We start from the raw sequence: 22,500 nt of genomic DNA, 5'->3' as shown, positions 1-22,500 counted from the left end.
GTACCACCACCAGTACCACCACCAGTACCAACCACCACCAGTACCACCACCAGTACCACCACCAGTACCAACTGTTGCTGGAGCCACACACGCGGACATAACAGCGTGCCAGCAACAACAGTTTAACGTAGCACAAATAAACCGTTCCACTTTCAGGAAAATGAACCCTGCCTTTATTTTTATCCAGCAAACAACGGAACAGAAAAACGGGAAATGGACATTGTTCTCGGTTGTTATGACAATGCCCCTTCCCTTACCCTTCCTTCCCTTACCCACCTCTTTACCTTCCCTTACCTTCCCTTCCCTTACCTTCCCTTCCCTTACCCATCTCTCTACCTTCCCTTACCCTTCCTTCCCTTACCCATCTCTTTACCTTCCCTTACCTTACCTTCCCTTCCCTTACCCATCTCTTTACCTTCCCTTACCTTACCTTCCCTTCCCTTACCCATCTCTCTACCTTCCCTACCCTTCACGTTGGCTGCTCCTCACTTCAATTATTTTTCCTATTTTCATTCTTTCTCTTTCTTGCTCCTACTCCCTCTTGGTTGACAGGAAGGTTGGTCTTGGTTGACAGGAAGGTTGGTCTTGGTTGACAGGAAGGTTGGTCTTGGTTGACAGGAAGGTTGGTCTTGGTTGACAGGAAGGTTGGTCTTGGTTGACAGGAAGGTTGGTCTCCTGGGCATGGGAGGCGGTGCCCGGGGCTCCCAGCACCGAGTCGTCAGGTACAGCAGGCAAGATACCCATCAGGGGAAAGCGCCAAGCCACTGCTACTATATAGTACTTCGGAGAAATCAGGATAAGGATTTGGGATGGGACGGGGGAAAGGAATGGTGACAACCTGTTGGACGGTCGGGGGATTGAACGCCGAGCCTGCATGAAGCGAGACCGTGGCTCTACCGTCCAGCCCAAGTGGCTGTCCTCACAATATAATAATATCAAGGAACTAATATTCAGCTGAATGTTAGTGAGGATGACGTCTGGTATTTAGCGAGAGTGGAATATGATATAATTTAACATTCATACAAACAGAAGGTGCAGAAGCTGAGCCCTCCCACCCTTCATTATGACCCTCCCCAACCACCCACCAGTCACCCTGCAAATGGCTAGCCCCGAGCCTCTGGCCTACAACCTTTACCAGACGAACACCTTTTTTATATATATAAATACAACACAACCAATTGCAAGTGTTGTAAATCCGTGATATGTTGAGCTACAGTGAGGACAGACATTAAGACACTCACCTTCACTCTCATTATCAGCGACTCACTCACCATCAGGTGATTGGCGGTGATCAGCTGGGACTCGTGAAGGTAAACACCTTCAGGATCAATATCCCGAGGTGGAGTGTCTCCTGGAGCGGGAGGGGTCGAGGGGGAGGGGAGGGTCGAGGATTACTATGTAGGAGAAGTTGGGATTGAATGAGAGGGAGAGGGGACAGGGAGGGAGTTGGGGGATTGAGCGGATGTGTGTAACACCCACCCCCACCATTTTATGACCATTCGTCACCAACCACCCTACAGTCACCCTGCAAAGTTTGGTGCGACTATCCCAAGCGTTTGGCCTCCAATCTTGAGCAGATATCCTCTGCTATATATACTATCACTAGTACCAGGAGCACAGAGGCTGCTGTACCCGATCACGTGAGAGAGAGAGAGAGAGAGAGAGAGAGAGAGAGAGAGAGAGAGAGAGAGAGAGAGAGAGAGAGAGAGAGAGAGAGAGAGAGAGAGAGAGAGAGAGAGAGACAGAGAGACAGAGAGACAGAGAGACAGACAGACATGACAGGGAACATTAGAGGCTAGAGTCATTGCTTTTGACAACCGTTGGCTGGAAAGCCCGTGTCCAAAGGCCGCATGTATTCTGCCAGCACAAATAGGTGCGTGGCCCCACAGACTGACACACACACACACGCGCCACAAGCGTGACACGACCCAGTAATTAACCCAGCTCTAAATGGTTTGCTTCGTCGCCCTTAACTGCCGGATTCTTTTATCTGATTGGTTGCTGCGAAGCCTCATAACTAATTCTCCTTTAATTGGCTTGGCTGGTAGACCTCCACAGGAAATCCCTCTGTGATTGGTCGGTTCTTAGAGCACCGTTGACATCCCTGTGCTCTGATTGGTTCCTTACTCCTCTATATCCATCATGTCGTTATCACGCAATAACTGATACTCTCATCTGTTTACTCTAAGATAAGCTTCATCCCTCTACTTGTTTACTGTAAGATAACCGTCATCCTCCACTTGTTTACTGTAAGATAACCGTCATCCTCCACTTGTTTACTGTAAGATAACCGTCATCCTCCACTTGTTTACTGTAAGATAACCGTCATCCTCCACTTGTTTACTGTAAGATAACCATCATCCTCCACTTGTTTACTGTAAGATAACCGTCATCCTCCACTTGTTTACTGTAAGATAACCGTCATCCTCCACTTGTTTACTGTAAGATAACCGTCATCCTCCACTTGTTTACTGTAAGATAACCATCATCCTCCACTTGTTTACTGTAAGATAACCGTCATCCTCCACTTGTTTACTGTAAGATAACCATCATCCTCCACTTGTTTACTGTAAGATAACCGTCATCCTCCACTTGTTTACTGTAAGATAACCGTCATCCTCCACTTGTTTACTGTAAGATAACCGTCATCCTCCACTTGTTTACTGTAAGATAACCGTCATCCTCCACTTGTTTACTGTAAGATAACCGTCACCCTCCACTTGTTTACTGTAAGATAACCGTCATCCTCCACTTGTTTACTGTAAGATAACCGTCATCCTCCACTTGTTTACTGTAAGATAACCGTCATCCTCCACTTGTTTACTGTAAGATAACCGTCATCCTCCACTTGTTTACTGTAAGATAACCGTCATCCTCCACTTGTTTACTGTAAGATAACCGTCATCCTCCACTTGTTTACTCTAAGATAACCGTCATCCTCCACTTGTTTACTGTAAGATAACCGTCATCCTCCACTTGTTTACTGTAAGATAACCGTCATCCTCCACTTGTTTACTGTAAGATAACCGTCATCCTCCACTTGTTTACTGTAAGATAACCGTCATCCTCCACTTGTTTACTCTAAGATAACCGTCATCCTCCACTTGTTTCTTCCCATTTCCATAAACTTGCAAACTCTACACGTTTTCATTTGTTATACAATTACATAAACCTATTTTGTTTGACAAAAGTCCTGTTTTATTGGTGTCTTTATTGACGATAAATGTAAGCTTTTATTGACGATAAATGTAAGCTTTTATTGACGATAAATGTAAGCTTTTATTGACGATAAATGTAAGCTTTTATTGACGATAAATGTAAGCTTTTATTGACGACTAGCTGTCCCCGGCCACGCGTTGCTGTGGCTCAGCAACGCGTGTGCACTGGTGAACCTTTCCCTGTCTCACAGTCCTCATAACCATTCCCCACTCCACCATCCCCTCGTCCTCCCCACCATTTCCCCCCTCCCCTGTCCCTTCGTCCTCTCCACTTCTTCGTCCCCTCGTCCTCCCCACCATCCCACACTCCCGACCGGCTCCCAAGGGAGCCGGTCGGCCGAGCGGACAGCACGCGGGACTTGTGATCCTGTGGTCCTGGGTTCGATCCCAGGCGCCGGCGAGAAACAATGGGCAGAGTTTCTTTCACCCTATGCCCCTGTTACCTAGCAGTAAATTAGGTACCTGGGTGTTAGTCAGCTGTCACGGGCTGCTTCCTGGGGGTGGAGGCCTGGTCGAGGACCGGGCCGCGGGGACACTAAAAGCCCCAAAATCATTGCAAGATAACCTGCAAGATAACCTCCCTCGTCCGATGCATTCCCACATGATCTGATGTTCCCATCAATGAAATATAAGAAAAGCAGTTAAAAAAAACGAAATGAAAAACAATGAAAAAATAACAAAAAATAAACAATACTTACGAAATGAACGGTATGGTAAACAACTCGGCTTAATTCCAACGCAACTTCACATAAAATAATTAAATCAAAATTTCAAATGCATTGAAATGGAATTGTAACACATTTAGCATAGCGTGTGTTGCTCTTACGTGCAACAGATGGCGCTGTTTTTCAAAAAAGCATGTTTTTACCTGTCACAGGTGTGGCATCTATATAGTAGGTATATAAAAACACGCGCGTATTTGGATGGAGCGTTGTGTCACAATTTCAATCGGTGAAGTACTTTCGGAGATTAGCGATTTTGAACAAACGAGCATTTATATTTTTATTGATATAGATAAATATAAGCTTTTATTGACAATAAATGTGGGTGTGGCAAAGCTTGGCTGTTGTTGTTATTGCTGTAATTGGCTAATGAATAACTGTAACGCAGGCTGTACTCTCTCTGTTTCACTCAACACATCTAGTCAATCATGCTCTGACCTTCGCTGACTGGTTGAATGAGGCAGTAAAGATTACCTACTGACCGCCCTCATCCTTTGCTGATGAGCTTACAGACAACATTCCAAAAGGATGAACTAACCTACTTAGATGAAACTGTTATCATCACCCAGTTATATCTAGATGAGTTTCTCGAGTGTTAACCACATCAGCTGTTTTATCACAATAATAATAATAATAATAATTAACATTATTACTATTTTGTTTGACGTAGTCTATTTTTCCTAACTATATCTAAAATTTCCTAAAAAATTATTTTTTAGATTTCCTAAAAAATTATCCTAAACAATTCCTAAAAAATTATCCTAAAAAATTCCTAAAAATTCCTAAATATTCCTAATATTAGGAATTATTCTAAAATTCCTAAAAAGGGGGAAAAAGAATTTTAGGATAAAATTCCTAAATAATTCCTAAAAAAATGAAAAAAAATTGAATTCCTTAGGATTTCCTAAAAAATATCTATTTTTTATTAACCATTAGCAAAACTGGATAATGGGCCCCGACTCACCCCCTTGCAGAAGCCTCCTTCCTATCTCCTTCCTACTCACCCTATCCTCACTATCTTCACCCCTTTCTACGCCCTCTTCTTCTCCCTCCCCCTTCCATCAACACCCTCCTCCTCTCCCTTCCCTGCCGCCTCTCCTGTATAAACCCTGAAGGCCAAGGAGGCGGCTATATCAAGCACTGAACCTAAACAACACCAGGCAGGCAGGTAGGTAGACGAGCAGGCAAAGGGGAGTGGGGGAGGGGGGGAGAGAGTGGGGGGAAGAGAGAGAGAGGGGGGGGGCGGGAAGAGAGAGAGAGGGGGGTGTGGGAGAGAGAATGGGGGAGAGAGAGAGAGAGAGAGAGAGAGAGAGAGAGAGAGAGAGAGAGAGAGAGAGAGAGAGAGAGAGAGAGAGAGAGAGAGAGAGAGAGAGAGAAAGTGGGGGGGAGAGAGAGAGAAATTATTCATGAAAAAAAACAGTTTCTAGGATTACTAAGTACTTGTACTATTAATAGAAGGGATACCTGGCTGTGCCCGGGTCTCTTTCCTTCCCTCTCAGAAAATGTATTATTAAGAACTCTAACCGCTGAACAACTCTACTGGAAGCACAACAAATATTTCAGACCAGACTTCATACGAATTGCAAGGGGAAGTCTCTATAAATGCCAATATAACTTAAAACATTTAACTTTCGTCGACTGAGACTGGCCTATGACACCTCCCTACGCAGTATGAGTCATGCTGCAAAGTTGAGTGAGGCTAGCCCCGAGCATCTGGCCTCCAACGATGGACCAACAGCGGCAGACATTCTATTTTATAGATATGGATGTGTTACAACTTTATTACGAGCTTGTTACAACTTGTAATAAAGATGATACGTGTTGTTATAACTCTTTTATGACGTATTGGAGACGTTGTTACAACTAGTTAGGTGTTAAAACTTGTTCAGACGTTGTAGCAACATGGTAGTTTTGTCGTGTGGTTGGCGGGTCAGAGGAGAGCAGTTGTAAACCTGTAAACTCATCTGGGATAACATAGGAAATGAAACAGTAAGAAAGTTAAACCTTAACTGTTAAGTCTTAAGAAACATTCTCTAGACGAGTGGTAGCAAAATGGGACACAAACAAAATGCTCTCAAACTATATTATACAAACAGCTGGAACATTATCTAGAAAATTGGTTAATTAAAATTGGTTAATTAGTTCTCCACTTCAGAGTGGAGAATTGTAAATATTATTGGACTAACATGGGTGAATGTTGACTATTGGGAACTATTAATGGAATTTCTAAATAGGGATCTAAAATTAGTAAGGATCTAAATGAAACAAAATATATGTGTAAGTGTAAGGAATAAAGCAAATAGAATAATAGAATTTACATTTAGAAGTGTGAGCCATAAGTCATTTAAAGTCATTCAACTTAATCTTGTCTTTCTTAAGAATAAAGTTAATCCCAAGAGCTAGAAACATTAATCACGAAAAGATTAAGCAAGCTTCATTTACACTTACATTCCTAATTTACGTTCAGAGAGTAAAACAAAGTGAAAACGTGTAAAACAAAGGGAATGATAATATCTGAAATATATTAAAACAAAGTAGAACACACAAAAAAGGATAAATATCAAAAGTTTGTATGGCAGAAAACCCGAGTTAAATATTGGTTTGGAAAAAGGGTTGTTGATTTATGGTAGAAATTAATGTATAACCCAACGTCCTCCCACAACGGAGCGCCTAATTTGATGACAGCCCTGCCCAGCAGGTGTGGCAGACAGGGCAGACAGACAGGGCAGACAGACAGGAACGACAGACAGGGCAGACAGACAGGAACGACAGACAGGAACTACGTCAGCAATATCCGTGTAATTGCAGGGTTTAACTTGTGGGGTTAGTTTGGTAAGGTAATGTGGTGGCTGGTGTGTACACAGCTGCCTCCCACACCTGTCACTGACACACCTGCAGGCCGGCAGCGTGCCTGTGACAGGTACAAAGCTCTTCCTGGCACTCTTGGTGCCACTTGTGAGGGGTGGTGGTGCCAGTGGTAGGCCTAATGATGAATCGTCATGGCATTTCGAATTATAGTGATTGTAGCCGCCAGTGGTAGCCGCCAGTGGTAGCCGCCAGGGGTAGCCGCCAGTGGTAGCCGCCAGTGGTTGCCGCCAGTGGTAGCCGCCAGGGGTAGCCGCCTGGGGTAGCCGCCAGGGGTAGCCGCCAGTGGTAGCCGCCAGTGGTAGCCGCCAGTGGTAGCCACCAGTGGTAGCCGCCAGTGGTAGCCACCAGTGGTAGCCACCAGTGGTAGCCACCAGTGGTAGCCGCCAGTGGTAGCCACCAGTGGTATCCGCCAGTGGTAGCCGCCAGTGGTAGCCGCCAGTGGTAGCCGCCAATGGTAGCCACCAGTGGTAGCCGCCAGTGGTAGCCGCCAGTGGTAGCCGCCAGTAATAGCCGCCAGTGGTAGCCGCCAGTGGTAGCCACCAGTGGTAGCCACCAGTGGTAGCCACCAGTGGTAGCCGCCAGTGGTAGCCACCAGTGGTAGGCGCCAGTGGTAGCCACCAGTGGTAGCCACCAGTGGTAGCCGCCAGTGGTAGCCGCCAGTGGTAGCCGCCAGGGTAACCACCAGTGGTAACCACCAGGGTAACCACCAGTGGTAACCACCAGGGGTAACCACCAGGGTAACCACCAGGGTAACCACCAGGGGTAACCACCAGGGTAACCACCAGGGTAACCACCAGGGTAACTACCAGGGTAACTACCAGGGTAACCACCAGGGTAACCACCAGGGGTAACCACCAGGGTAACCACCAGGGTAACCACCAGGGTAACTACCAGGGTAACCACCAGGGTAACCACCAGGGTAACCACCAGTGGTAACCACCAGGGTAACCACCAGTGGTAACCACCAGTGGTAGCCACCAGGGTACCCACCAGTGGTAGTTACCAGTGGTAACTACCAGTGGTAACCACCAGGGTAACCACCAGGGTAACCACCAGGGTAACCACCAGTGGTAACCACCAGGGTAACCACCAGTGGTAACCACCAGTGGTAGCCACCAGGGTACCCACCAGTGGTAACTACCAGTGGTAATCACCAGGGTAACCACCAGGGTAACCACCAGGGTGGTTACCACTGGTAACCACCAGGGTAACCACCAGGGTAACCACCAGTGGAAACCACCAGGGTAACCACCAGGGTAACCACCAGGGTAACCACCAGTGGTAACCACCAGGGTAACCACCAGGGTAACCACCAGGGTAACCACCAGTGGTAGCCACCAGGGTAACCACCAGGGTAACCACCAGGGTAACCACCAGTGGTAGCCACCAGGGTAACCACCAGGGTAACCACCAGTGGTAACCACCAGTGGTAGCCACCAGGGTAACCACCAGGGTAACCACCAGGGTAACCACCAGGGTAACCACCAGTGGTAGCCACCAGGGTAACCACCAGGGTAACCACCAGGGTAACCACCAGTGGTAGCCACCAGGGTAACCACCAGGGTAACCACCAGTGGTAGCCTCCAGGGTAACCACCACGGTAACAACCAGGGGTAACCACCAGGGTAACCACCAGGGTAACCACCAGGGTAACCACCAGTGGTAGCCACCAGGGTAACCACCAGGGTAACCACCAGTGGTAACCACCAGTGGTAGCCACCAGGGTAACCACCAGGGTAACCACCAGTGGTAACCACCAGGGTAACCACCAGGGTAACCACCAGTGGTAACCACCAGGGTAACCACCAGGGTAACCACCAGTGGTAGCCACCAGGGTAACCACCAGTGGTAACCACCAGTGGTACCTACCAGTGGTAACCACCAGTGGTAACCACCAGTGGTAACCACCAGGGTAACCACCAGTGGTAACCACCAGGGTAACTACCAGTGGTAACCACCAGGGTAACCACCAGGGTAACTACCAGTGGTAACCACCAGGGTAACCACCAGGGTAACCACCAGGGTAACCACCAGGGTAACTACCAGTGGTAACCACCAGGGTAACCACCAGGGTAACCACCAGTGGTAACCACCAGGGTAACCACCAGGGTAACCACCAGGGTAACCACCAGGGTAACCACCAGTGGTAACCACCAGGGTAACCACCAGGGTAACCACCAGTGGTAACCACCAGGGTAACCACCAGGGTAACCACTAGTGGTAACCACCAGGGTAACCACCAGGGTAACCACCAGGGTAACCACCAGTGGTAACCACCAGGGTAACCACCAGGGTAACCACCAGTGGTAACCACCAGGGTAACCACCAGGGTAACCACTAGTGGTAACCACCAGGGTAACCACCAGGGTAACCACCAGTGGGAACCACCAGGGTAACCACCAGGGTAACCACCAGGGTAACCACCAGTGGTAACCACCAGGGTAACCACCAGGGTAACCACCAGGGTAACCACCAGTGGTAACCACCAGGGTAACCACCAGGGTAACCACCAGTGGTAACCACCAGGGTAACCACCAGGGTAACCACCAGGGTAACCACCAGGGTAACCACCAGTGGTAACCACCAGGGTAACCACCAGGGTAACCACCAGTGGTAACCACCAGGGTAACCACCAGGGTAACCACCAGGGTAACCACCAGGGTAACCACCAGTGGTAACCACCAGGGTAACCACCAGGGTAACCACCAGTGGTAACCACCAGGGTAACCACCAGGGTAACCACCAGGGTAACCACCAGGGTAACCACTAGTGGTAACCACCAGGGTAACCACCAGGGTAACCACCAGGGTAACCACCAGTGGTAACCACCAGGGTAACCACCAGGGTAACCACCAGGGTAACCACTAGTGGTAACCACCAGGGTAACCACCAGGGTAACCACCAGGGTAACCACTAGTGTGTCATTCATCTCTCAGTTGCTCAGATGTCCACCTGTCCCATGTGATGAATATTTTAACACATCCTCCCCCCCTTCTCTCTCTCTCTCTCTCTCTCTCTCTCTCTCTCTCTCTCTCTCTCTCTCTCTCTCTCTCTCTCTCTCTCTCCCATCACTCCATTCACCCATTCCCTCTCGCCCCTTGCCCATAACTCTCCCTGAACACCTTTTCCCCCTCTACTCCCCTCCCCCCCTTCCCCTCCGGCCCACACCTTACCTGCACCTGTGCCTGCTGATGATTTCAAGAGTTCTACTCCCACAGCCAGGCTTGGTAATTGCTTGGTCGGCGAGGCTCTTTGTCCTGGGCGCCCGAAACCCCACAGCCTGGTTGATCAGGGTCCTGCTGGACAAACTACATGACTGAGTTCTCACCCGCAGGCTTCCGTCAGTGTTCCAGCCACAGTTCTTAATTTGTTGTCAACAAGAGATTGAGGAGTGGATGGTCTCACTCCAGTATGATGGTAATGTTGTCTGCAGGTGTGGAGCCGGAGCTTCTAGTGTCTTGCAGGTGTGTAGGACCTCTCTCACACTCGCCTGGTGTATGACACCAGGTGTATGCCACCAGGTGTATGCCACCAGGTGTATGACACCAGGTGTATGACACCAGGTATATGACACGAGGTGTATGACATTAGGTGTATGACACCAGGTGTATGACACGAGGTGTATGCCACCAGGTGTATGACACCAGGTATATGACACGAGGTGTATGACACCAGGTGTATGACACCAGGTGTATGACACGAGGTGTATGACACCAGGTGTATGACACCAGGTGTATGACACCAGGTGTATGACACCAGGTGTATGACACCAGGTGTATGACACGAGGTGTATGACACCAGGTGTATGACACGAGGTGTATGACACCAGGTGTATGACACCAGGTGTATGACACGAGGTGTATGACACCAGGTGTATGACACCAGGTGTATGACACCAGGTGTATGACACGAGGTGTATGCCACCAGGTGTATGCCACCAGGTGTATGACACCAGGTGTATGCCACCAGGTGTATGACACGAGGTGTATGACACCAGGTGTATGACACCAGGTGTATGACACCAGGTGTATGCCACCAGGTGTATGCCACCAGGTGTATGACACCAGGTGTATGCCACCAGGTGTATGACACCAGGTGTATGACACGAGGTGTATGCCACCAGGTGTATGACATCAGGTGTATGACACGAGGTGTATGACACCAGGTGTATGCCACCAGGTGTATGACACTAGGTGTATGCCACCTGGTGTATGACACGAGGTGTATGACACCAGGTGTATGACACCAGGTGTATGCCACCAGGTGTATGACACCAGGTGTATGACACCAGGTGTATGACACCAGGTGTATGACACCAGGTGTATGACACCAGGTGTATGACACCAGGTGTATGCCACCAGGTGTATGACACCAGGTGTATGACACGAGGTGTATGACACCAGGTGTATGACACCAGGTGTATGCCACCAGGTGTATGACACGAGGTGTATGACACCAGGTGTATGACACCAGGTGTATGACACCAGGTGTATGCCACCAGGTGTATGACACGAGGTGTATGCCACCAGGTGTATGCCACCAGGTGTATGACACCAGGTGTATGCCACCAGGTGTATGACACGAGGTGTATGACACCAGGTGTATGACACCAGGTGTATGACACCAGGTGTATGCCACCAGGTGTATGCCACCAGGTGTATGACACCAGGTGTATGCCACCAGGTGTATGACACCAGGTGTATGACACGAGGTGTATGCCACCAGGTGTACGACACCAGGTGTATGACACGAGGTGTATGACACCAGGTGTATGCCACCAGGTGTATGACACTAGGTGTATGCCACCTGGTGTATGACACGAGGTGTATGACACCAGGTGTATGACACCAGGTGTATGCCACCAGATGTATGACACCAGGTGTATGACACCAGGTGTATGACACCAGGTGTATGACACCAGGTGTATGCCACCAGGTGTATGACACCAGGTGTATGACACCAGGTGTATGACACCAGGTGTATGCCACCAGGTGTATGACACCAGGTGTATGACACCAGGTGTATGACACCAGGTGTATGACACCAGGTGTATGCCACCAGGTGTATGACACCAGGTGTATGCCACCAGGTGTATGACACCAGGTGTATGACACCAGGTGTATGACACCAGGTGTATGACACCAGGTGTATGACGCTTGAGTATGAGTATGACACTGTGAATACGTTGATATGGTTCCAAAATGTTTACTACTTCACACATAACTCACATGAGTCCTATTAGTCAGTTATCTTGGCCTTGTGGCTGCAGATAGGTGGAGTAGCGTGTTATCTTTCACCAATACTATGACACACACGTACAATACCTGCCTACTCTGGGCTTGAGGGAGGTATCGTAGTACCCAGTAGCCTCCCCATCTGACCCATACCAGCAGTACGATACCCGTGCTGGCCCTCCCAACCTCGTGGCAGCTACTGTTCAATCCCGCAACCACCAGTAACCGGGGAACTATCATGGCCTCAATCACCACTCATAAATCAAGAACTCATAATAACTAGTCTTAACAAGTGAACGTTACGAGGCTAGAAAACATGAGAGGTAGACAAGACTTGGTCACGACATACAAGATACAAGAATATTGGCTCAAGTATAGTGGGTGAATCAGAATAAAATCAGGTCTCACTAGGGGACTTGGGACACCGAGAGGTGTTCATTATACCCAGTGTGGACTTGTAGTTCATCATACCCAGTGTGTACTTGTAGTTCATCATACCCAGTGTGGACTTGTAGTTCATCATACCCAGTGTGTACTTGTAGTTCATCATACCCAGTGTGGACTTGTAGTTCATCATACCCAGTGTGTACTTGTAGTTCATCATACCCAGTGTGGACTTGTAGTTCATCATAGCCAGTGAGGACTTGTAGTTCATCATACCCAGTGTGGACTTGTAGTTCATCATACCCAGTGTGGACTTGTAGTTCATCATACCCAGTGTGGACTTGTAGTTCATCATACCCAGTGTGGACTTGTAGTTCATCATACCCAGTGTGGACTTGTAGTTCATCATACCCAGTGTGGACTTGTAGTTCATCATACCCAGTGTGGACTTGTAGTTCATCATACCCAGTGTGGACTTGTAGTTCATCATACCCAGTGTGGACTTGTAGTTCATCATACCCAGTGTGGACTTGTAGTTCATCATACCCAGTGTGGACTTGTAGTTCATCATACCCAGTGTGGACTTGTAGTTCATCATACCCAGTGTGGACTTGTAGTTCATCATACCCAGTGTGGACTTGTAGTTCATCATACCTAGTGTGGACCTGTAGTTCATCATACCCAGTGTGGACCTGTAGTTCCTTATACCCAGTGTGGACTTGTAGTTCATCATACCCAGTGTGGACTTGTAGTTCATCATACCCAGTGCGGACCTGTAGTTCATCATACGCAGTGTGGACTTGTAGTTCGTCATACCCAGTGTGGACTTGTAGTTCATCATACCCAGTGTGGACCTGTAGTTCATCAAACCCAGTGTGGACCTGTAGTTCATTATACCCAGTGTGGACTTGTAGTTCATCATACCTAGTGTGGACCTGTAGTTCATCATACCCAGTGTGGACTTGTAGTTCATCATACCCAGTGTGGACCTGTAGTTCATCATACCCAGTGTGGACCTGTAGTTCATCATACCCAGTGTGGACCTGTAGTTCATTATACCCAGTGTGGACTTGTAGTTCATCAAACCTAGTGTGGACCTGTAGTTCATCATACCCAGTGTGGACCTGTAGTTCATTATTCCCAGTGTGGACCTGTAGTTCATCATACCCAGTGTGGACCTGTAGTTCATTATACCCAGTGTGGACCTGTAGTTCATCATACCCAGTGTGGACCTGTAGTTCATTATACCCAGTGTGGACCTGTAGTTCATCATACCCAGTGTGGACCTGTAGTTCAGCATACCCAGTGTGGACCTGTAGTTCATCATACCCAGTGTGGACCTGTAGTTCATCATACCCAGTGTGGACCTGTAATTCATCATACCCAGTGTGGACCTGTAGTTCATCATACCCAGTGTGGACCTGTAGTTCATTATACCCAGTGTGGACCTGTAGTTCATCATACCCAGTGTGGACCTGTAGTTCATTATACCCAGTGTGGACCTGTAGTTCATCATACCCAGTGCGGACCTGTAGTTCATCATACCCAGTGTGGACCTGTAGTTCATCATACCCAGTGTGGACTTGTAGTTCATTATACCCAGTGTGGACCTGTAGTTCATCATACCCAGTGTGAACCTGTAGTTCATCATACCCAGTGTGGACCTGTAGTTCATCATACCCAGTGTGGACCTGTAGTTCATCATACCCAGTGTGGACCTGTAGTTCATCATACCCAGTGTGGACCTGTAGTTCATCATACCCAGTGTGGACCTGTAGTTCATCATACCTAGTGTGGACCTGTAGTTCATCATACTCAGTGTGGACCTGTAGTTCATTATACCCAGTGTGGACCTGTAGTTCATCATACCTAGTGTGGACCTGTAGTTCATCATACCCAGTGTGGACCTGTAGTTCATCATACCCAGTGTGGACCTGTAGTTCATCATACCCAGTGTGGACCTGTAGTTCATCATACCCAGTGTGGACCTGTAGTTCATCATACCTAGTGTGGACCTGTAGTTCATCATACCCAGTGTGGACCTGTAGTTCATCATACTCAGCGTGGACCTGTAGTTCATCATACCCAGTGTGGACCTGTAGTTCATCATACCCAGTGTGGACCTGTAGTTCATCATACCCAGTGTGGACCTGTAGTTCATCATACCTAGTGTGGACCTGTAGTTCATCATACCCAGTGTGGACCTGTAGTTCATCATACTCAGCGTGGACCTGTAGTTCATCATACCCAGTGTGGACCTGTAGTTCATCATACCCAGTGTGGACCTGTAGTTCATCATACCCAGTGTGGACCTGTAGTTCATCATACCTAGTGTGGACCTGTAGTTCATCATACCTAGTGTGGACCTGTAGTTCATCATACTCAGTGTGGACCTGTAGTTCATCATACCCAGTGTGGACCTGTAGTTCATCATACCTAGTGTGGACCTGTAGATCATTATACCTAGTGTGGACCTGTAGTTCATCATACTAAGTGAGTGAATTAAGGGTACAATGTGTGGTTCTGACTGGTAAAAAGGGTAGAGAGTTGCCGGTGAGATATGTAGCGACATGTGTCTGTGTGTCTGGGGCCAGAATCACGAAGCAGATACGCAAGCACTTACGAACGTGTACATCTTTCCTCAATCTTTGGACGGTTTTGGTTACATTTATTAAACAGTTTACAAGCATGAAAACTTCCCAATCGACTGTTGTTATTGTTATAAACAGCTTCCTGGTGCTTCCGAGCTCATTAACTGTTTAATGATTGTAAACAAAACCGTCAAAGATTGAGAAAAGATGTATAGGTTCGTAAGTGCTTGCGTAACTGCTTCGTGAATCTAGCTCCTAGTGTGGGTGTGGCAAGGTTGATAAAATGAAGCTATTCAATTCAGCTGCAGTTTCTAACACCGTTGTAAGTGTGAAACTATGTTTGAAAAGTTAGTTTTGTTTGTTATGGGATTGTTTAAATCGTAGGATGTTAGAGATGGTTTTCCATGTGCTTTTCAGGTCTCCTTTTGTTTCTTTGAACCTCTAGTCTCAGAGTAGGATAGTTTATAGTTTAGCTTTGATAGTGTAGCTTATTATACTGGTAAGCATTTAGTATTTTATAACCAGTTCGTTGGTAAATGATATCATGTAATTATGGACACGTTTTACAAATGAACAAATCCACAAGGGCCGTGACGAGGATTCGAACCTGCGTCTGGGAGCATCCCAGACACTGCCTTAATCGACTGAGGTTCGAATCCTCGTCACGGCCCTTGAGGATTTGTTCATTTGATGCATCACGTTAGTGTGATCTCTGTGTGTGATGATGTAAGGGCGAAGAGGGAGAACGACCTATTGCCATAGCTCGGGTGCAGGGGGGAGTTGTGTAAAAGCCTGGTTTGCGCCTCGGAGAGGCTACGGGATCCAGTAAGTTCAGTAGAACTTTGGTTTCAACTCTTTTTAACCCTGTCGTAGCTCAGTCGATTAAGGCAGTGTCTGGGATGCTCCCGGACGCAGGTTCGAATCCTCGTCACGGCCCTTGTGGATTTGTACATCTGACGCATCACGTCAGTATGATCTCTGTGTGTAACGTTTTACAAATGTTTTCAAATGATCTTTAAGAAATTAACATTCCAGCTCTATGTCTACATATTATTGTTTTATATTATTTAAAATTCTGCTTAATTTCTTTTAATAAATAACTTGTGTTTCAGATACTAAGACGGGGAAAAATTGAGGAGATAAGGAGAAAATGTGTGTCAGGGCGTCTTGCCAGAGCCCGTCCTCAGAGCCCGTCCTCAGGGTACAGTAGTTACATCCTGACACCAACCCTACCCCCTCCCCCCCCAACAAATCACCTGGATAGTTAACTATATATTTGTGATGATCTGAGAGCACATTATATTTCCAATATTAGACTATTTGTAGACTAGCAAGTGAAACTTGTCCTAAACAAGAGAATATTCAAAAGTTGTGACTTTATTGTATTATAAATAATTGGTTAAAAATATGAAGTAGATGGTTAACTCGTTTTCTTTGAAACGGTTTGAAAAATTATGTTTTCTGTAAAGTAAACTCTAGGGGATACTCAAATAGCTTTTCAATTTGATATTTCACATGTTTGAGAATAATACACCTTATTAATGTAAATCAACCATAATGAAACCTAACATAACCTTAACCTAACATAAAATTAACTTTATGTAACCTTACCCTAACCTAACCATAGATAGGGAGAAGGTCATAGGACAATGATGTAGTGGTTTTGAAGTGACTATCTCCAAGATAAATCGATCCTCCCTGAAGACAGGCTTTATATTTTTAACCAATGATTTATAATACAATAAAGTCACAACTTCTGACTATTCTCTTGTTTAGGACAAGGTTCACTTGCTAGTTTACAAGTAGTCTAACATTGCAACTATAATATGTTCTCAGCTCATCACAAATATATAGATAACTATCCAGGTGGTTTGTGGCAGTTCACCAGAACTGCCGCCATGTTCCAGGGAGATACTCAGTGTTGTTGACGCCTCCTTCCTTCTGGCTCAGTTTGTTTGTTTTTTGCTCGGAAGTTGAGTATGGTGGGCAGCGTCACTCACAGGATGAGTGGCACTGCCCAATACTGCCACTATGGCGGTGTGTCCACTCACAGGATGAGTGGCGCTGCCCAATACTGTCACTATGGCGGTGTGTCCACTCACAGGATGAGTGACGCTGCCCAATACTGTCACTATGGCGGTGTGTCCACTCACAGGATGAGTGGCGCTGCCCAATACTGTCACTATAGCGGTGTGTCCACTCACAGGATGAGTGGCGCTGCCCAATACTGTCACTATAGCGGTGTGTCCACTCACAGGATGAGTGGCGCTGCCCAATACTGTCACTATGGCGGTGTGTCCACTCACAGGATGAGTGGCGCTGCTCAAAACTGTCACTATGGCCGTGTGTCCACTCACAGGATGAGTGGCGCTGCCCAATACTGTCACTATGGCGGTGTGTCCACTCACAGGATGAGTGACGCTGCCCAATACTGTCACTATGGTGGTGTGTCCGCTCACAGGATGAGTGGCGCTGCCCAATACTGCCACTATGGCCGTGTGTCCACTCATAGGATGAGTGGCGCTGCTCAATACTGTCTCTATGGCGGTGTGTCCACTCACAGGATGAGTGGCGCTGCCCAATACTGTCACTATGGCGGTGTGTCCACTCACAGGATGAGTTACGCTGCCCAATACTGTCACTATGGCGGTGTGTCCACTCACAGGATGAGTGGCGCTGCCCAATACTGTCACTTTGGCGGTGTGTCCACTCACAGGATGAGTTACGCTGCCCAATACTGTCACTATGGCGGTGTGTCCACTCACAGGATGAGTGGCGCTGCCCAATACTGTCACTATGGCGGTGTGTCCACTCACAGGATGAGTGACGCTGCCCAATACTGTCAGTATGGCGGTGTGTCCACTCACAGGATGAGTGACGCTGCCCAATACTGTCAGTATGGCGATGTGTCCACTCACAGGATGAGTGGCGCTGCTCAATACTGCCACTATGGCGGTGTGTTCACTCACAGGATGAGTGACGCTGCCCAATACTGTCAGTATGGCGGTGTGTCCACTCACAGGATGAGTGGCGCTGCTCAATACTGCCACTATGGCGGTGTGTCCACTCACAGGATGAGTGACGCTGCCCAATACTGTCACTATGGCGGTGTATCCACTCACAGGACGAGTGACGCTGCCCAATACTGTCACTATGGTGGTGTGTCCACTCACAGGATGAGTGGCGCTGACCAATACTGTCAGTATGGCGGTGTGTCCACTCACAGGATGAGTGGCGCTGCTCAATACTGCCACTATGGCGGTGTGTCCACTCACAGGATGAGTGGCGCTGCTCAATACTGTCTCTATGGCGGTGTGTCCACTCATAGGATGAGTGGCGCTGCTCAATACTGTCTGTATGGCGGAGTCACTCATCCTGTGAGTGGACACACCACCATAGTGACAGTATAGGGCAGCGCCACTCCTAACATACACAATGTGAGGTATGTTATACCAGACATACTTCCCAAGTCTCTCAGGTGGGTACAGTCTCCAGGTATGTTCCCAATCCTCTCTTTTCCTCCTAATTTTACTCCTGGTTATTTTTTCTCTTTCAGTCATTCCGTCTGTTCCTCTCGCTTATTTAAACATCATTTTCTATCCCCCGCCCAGCCTATCCTCTCTTGTCTTGCGTCTCTCCTCCCCCCCCGGCGGCCCAGTCCACACCTGTGTGTGACACTACTGCTCGTGGGAGTATGGTCAGGTGTGGGAGACGGGGGTGTGAGGGTGGGTGACGACACAGGTGTGTTGGAACAGGTGTGAGGGACCACAGGTGTGTGTAATGGGAACATTTACCATTACTAGACCATCACAGGCACGGAAGGCAATGTCTGGGAGAGATAAACAAGAGAGGAAGGGAGCAACAGGAAAGAGAAAATACAAAATCATAAAATATATAAGATGGAAACAGATGAAGGAGGAGAGAGGGCTTGGCTGGAGAGGAGTGACTGAGGGGGAGAGAGGTCGAGTGGAGGATGAGAGGGACGAGTGAGGGGAACAACTTGTTTCTTTTGTCAACCTGGAGCATTGTTGTGGTGGCATGTGGCTGGTCCTCTCCCAGGGCATTCACTTCCAGCCCACACTCCCAGCATGGCCAGCGCTGAGAGATCAGGAGAGAGGGAGGGGGGTGTCTGCAAGCCCCACGCCCCCCTCCCCTCAGGTGACCGAGGGGAGTAATGTTGTTGTTGTTGCTCCAAGTAGCACAGGCTATGGTGAGCCCGCAGTGAGGGGGGACAAAGGTGGCACTCCTGCAAGGTTGGCACTGAGCTGCTCACAAGGGTCATGGGTCCTTCCCTACTGTCACACACATTGATTTTTTTGTTATTTTAATAATTTATTATGTACCCCATCCCGAGGGCGGTGGTGGAGGGTCGACATAGTGGCTCAGGAACTGAACCTAACAGTTCATTTAGCTAGGCAAGGGACAATGTTGTGTGGCTAGTTACACAATTCTTAATTCACACATCTAAAGGAATGAATGACACACTGAAGGAATGGTCCGAGAAACGGCAACTAGAGTTTAACTCGATAAAGTGTATTGTGTGAAGATAGTGGTAGGGAGCAAGAGGCCGAACACAAGGTACCGGCTGGGAGAAGAAATTCTTCAGGAATCAGGAAGAGAAAGACCTGGGGGTTGATATCACGCCAGACATGTCCCCTGAAGCCCACGGCAAAAGGATATCATCAGCAGCATATGCATGGCTGGCAAACATTAGAACTCCCTTCACAAACTTTCCTGATTCCAGTAAGGAATCATTCAGAACCTTGTATACCACATATGTCAGACCAATACTGGAATATGCAGCTCCAGCCTGGAGTCCACATCTAGTCAAACACAAAGCGAAGATAAAAAAGGTTGAGGTATGCCACCAGGCTGGTCCCCGAGCTGAGAGGAATGAGCTACGAAGAATGATTGCTGGAACTAAACCTCACGACACTGGGACACAGAAGAGTTAGGGGAGACATGATTACCACCTATAAAATTCTCAGAGGAATTAACAGGGTAGATAAAAATGAACTATTTAGCACGGGTGGGACGCGAACATGGGGACACAGGTATAAAGAGACATTAGGAAAGAAATTTTTAAGTGTTAGAGTAGTTAACAATTAGAATGCATTAGGCAGTGATGTGGTGGAGGCTGACTCCATACACAGTTTCAAATGTAGATATGATAGAGCCCAGTAGGCTCAGGAATCTGTACATCAGTTGAGAGGCGGGACCAAAGAGCCGAAGCTCAACCCCCGCAAGCACAACTAGGTATATATACATAGAAATAGAAATATAAATATATATATATATATATATATATATATATATATATATATATATATAATATATATATAAATATATATGTATATATATATATATATATATATATATATATATATATATATAATATATATATAAATATATATGTATATATATATATATATATATATATATATATATATATATATATATATATATATATATATATATATATATATATATATATATTTATATGTATATACAGGTCCAGCAAGGTCGCTGGACCTTGCTCCAGCGACCACCCAGGACCTGTCACGGACACCTTGCTCTAGGGACCACCAGGGACCTGTCACGGACACCTTGCTCTAGGGACCACCAGGGACCTGCCACGGACACCTTGCTCTAGGGACCACCAGGGACCTGTCACGGACACCTTGCTCCAGCGACCACCAGGGACCTGCCACGGACACCTTGCTCCAGCGACCACCAGGGACCTGCCACGGACACCTTGCTCTAGGGACCACCCAGAACCTGCCACGGACACCTTGCTCTAGGGACCACCAGGGACCTGCCAAGGACACCTTGCTCTAGGGACCACCAGGGACCTGTCACGGACACCTTGCTCCAGCGACCACCAGGGACCTGCCACGGACACCTTGCTCCAGCGACCACCAGGGACCTGCCACGGACACCTTGCTCTAGGGACCACCCAGGACCTGCCACGGACACCTTGCTCTAGGGACCACCAGGGACCTGCCACGGACACCTTGCTCTAGGGACCACCAGGGACCTGCCACGGACACCTTGCTCTAGGGACCACCCAGGACCTGCCACGGACACCTTGCTCTAGGGACCACCAGGGACCTGCCACGGACACCTTGCTCTAGGGACCACCAGGGACCTGCCACGGACACCTTGCTCCAGCGACCACCAGGGACCTGCCACGGACACCTTGCTCCAGCGACCACCAGGGACTTGCCACGGACACCTTGCTCTAGGGACCACCCAGGACCTGCCACGGACACCTTGCTCTAGAGACCACCCAGGACCTGCCACGGACACCTTGCTCTAGGGACCACCAGGGACCTGCCACGGACACCTTGCTCTAGGGACCACCAGGGACCTGCCACGGACACCTTGCTCCTGTACACACACCTGGTTTTCATTAAGTCCTTTCACCCGGTGTTCGACACCCGGCCAGCCACCTGCCCCACCCGGCCAGCCACCTGCCCCACCCGGCCAGCCACCTGCCCCACCCGGCCAGCCACCTGCCCCACCCGGCCAGCCACTTGCCCCACCCGGCCAGCCACCTGCCCCACCCGGCCAGCCACCTGCCCCACCCGGCCAGCAACCTGCCCCACCCGGCCAGCCACCTGCCCTGCCACACACCAGCACGCCTCTCCCCGCGCGCCCCACCACCACGACCACAGCAGTATAGCTGTATAGCTATACTGTTGTGGTCGCACAGCAGTATAGCTCAGTGTAGATTTTCTTTCATACACCAGGTAATTGGCTGGCAAGTCGAGACTTGATAACAAATACAAATAATGCTATAATACAAATAAGTAATGGTAATGTCTTCTCACAGACATGATAACATAGGATAAAAACACACAATTGTGTATTTAGGAAATTTATGTAAGGAATTTACACCAAGTCTTTCGCACTCTCCTGAGTGTTTGGTCCAGGTCTGAGTGTGTGGTCAGCACCAGACTTACGTCTCAAAGCCTGCCATGTATGTATAATGACTTACTGTTCAAGTATAGAACAGTAAGTCAACAGAACATTATTGCAATAGAACATTCCTGTAACTAGCTAACATTGTAACTATAAGGTGTGAAGGATAGATGAAATTGTTTATGTAATAATCTAAGATGAGGTCTGATAAAGACCTTTTGTGCCCTCTGTAATGCTTTTTGCGCTACTGCTCACAGGATGGGTATGGGGTGCACAATAAACTAGCCACCTCGAGCGGCAACAATCAAATCAAATCTCAAAGTCTAATGCGCGTTAGTCGTTGAGATGTAAGTCTGATCCTGACCACACACTCAGACCTGGACAAAACACTCAGGAGAGTGTCAAAGACTTGGTGTAAATTCCTTACATAAATTTCCCAAATACACAAGTATGTGGTTTTCGTTCTAAACTCCTAGTTACTGAGTTTAAAAGTGCATTGATTAACACATTGAACAGAGTAGGACTCAGGACACCTCCCTGTGGAGTGCCAAGTTCAAAA

At 47.8% G+C, this 22,500-nt stretch overlaps 1 protein-coding gene across 1 annotated transcript in view; it reads right to left on the bottom strand.

The window, feature by feature from the left end:
* LOC138367404 (serine-rich adhesin for platelets-like) overlaps positions 1-22,500 on the bottom strand; it is a 74,077-nt gene that overhangs the window by 16,986 nt on the left and 34,591 nt on the right. Inside the window, exon 4 of the mRNA XM_069329047.1 lies at positions 12,487-14,900. Coding sequence (XP_069185148.1) covers positions 12,487-14,900 — 2,414 coding nt within the window. The remainder of the gene's footprint in view (positions 1-12,486; positions 14,901-22,500) is intronic.

This window comes from Procambarus clarkii, chromosome 22 (genome assembly GCF_040958095.1).
Source record: "Procambarus clarkii isolate CNS0578487 chromosome 22, FALCON_Pclarkii_2.0, whole genome shotgun sequence".
NCBI lineage: Eukaryota > Metazoa > Arthropoda > Malacostraca > Decapoda > Cambaridae > Procambarus > Procambarus clarkii.
The sequence above is the reverse complement of the archived record's forward strand: the minus strand, read 5'-3'. Positions and strand labels throughout refer to the sequence as shown.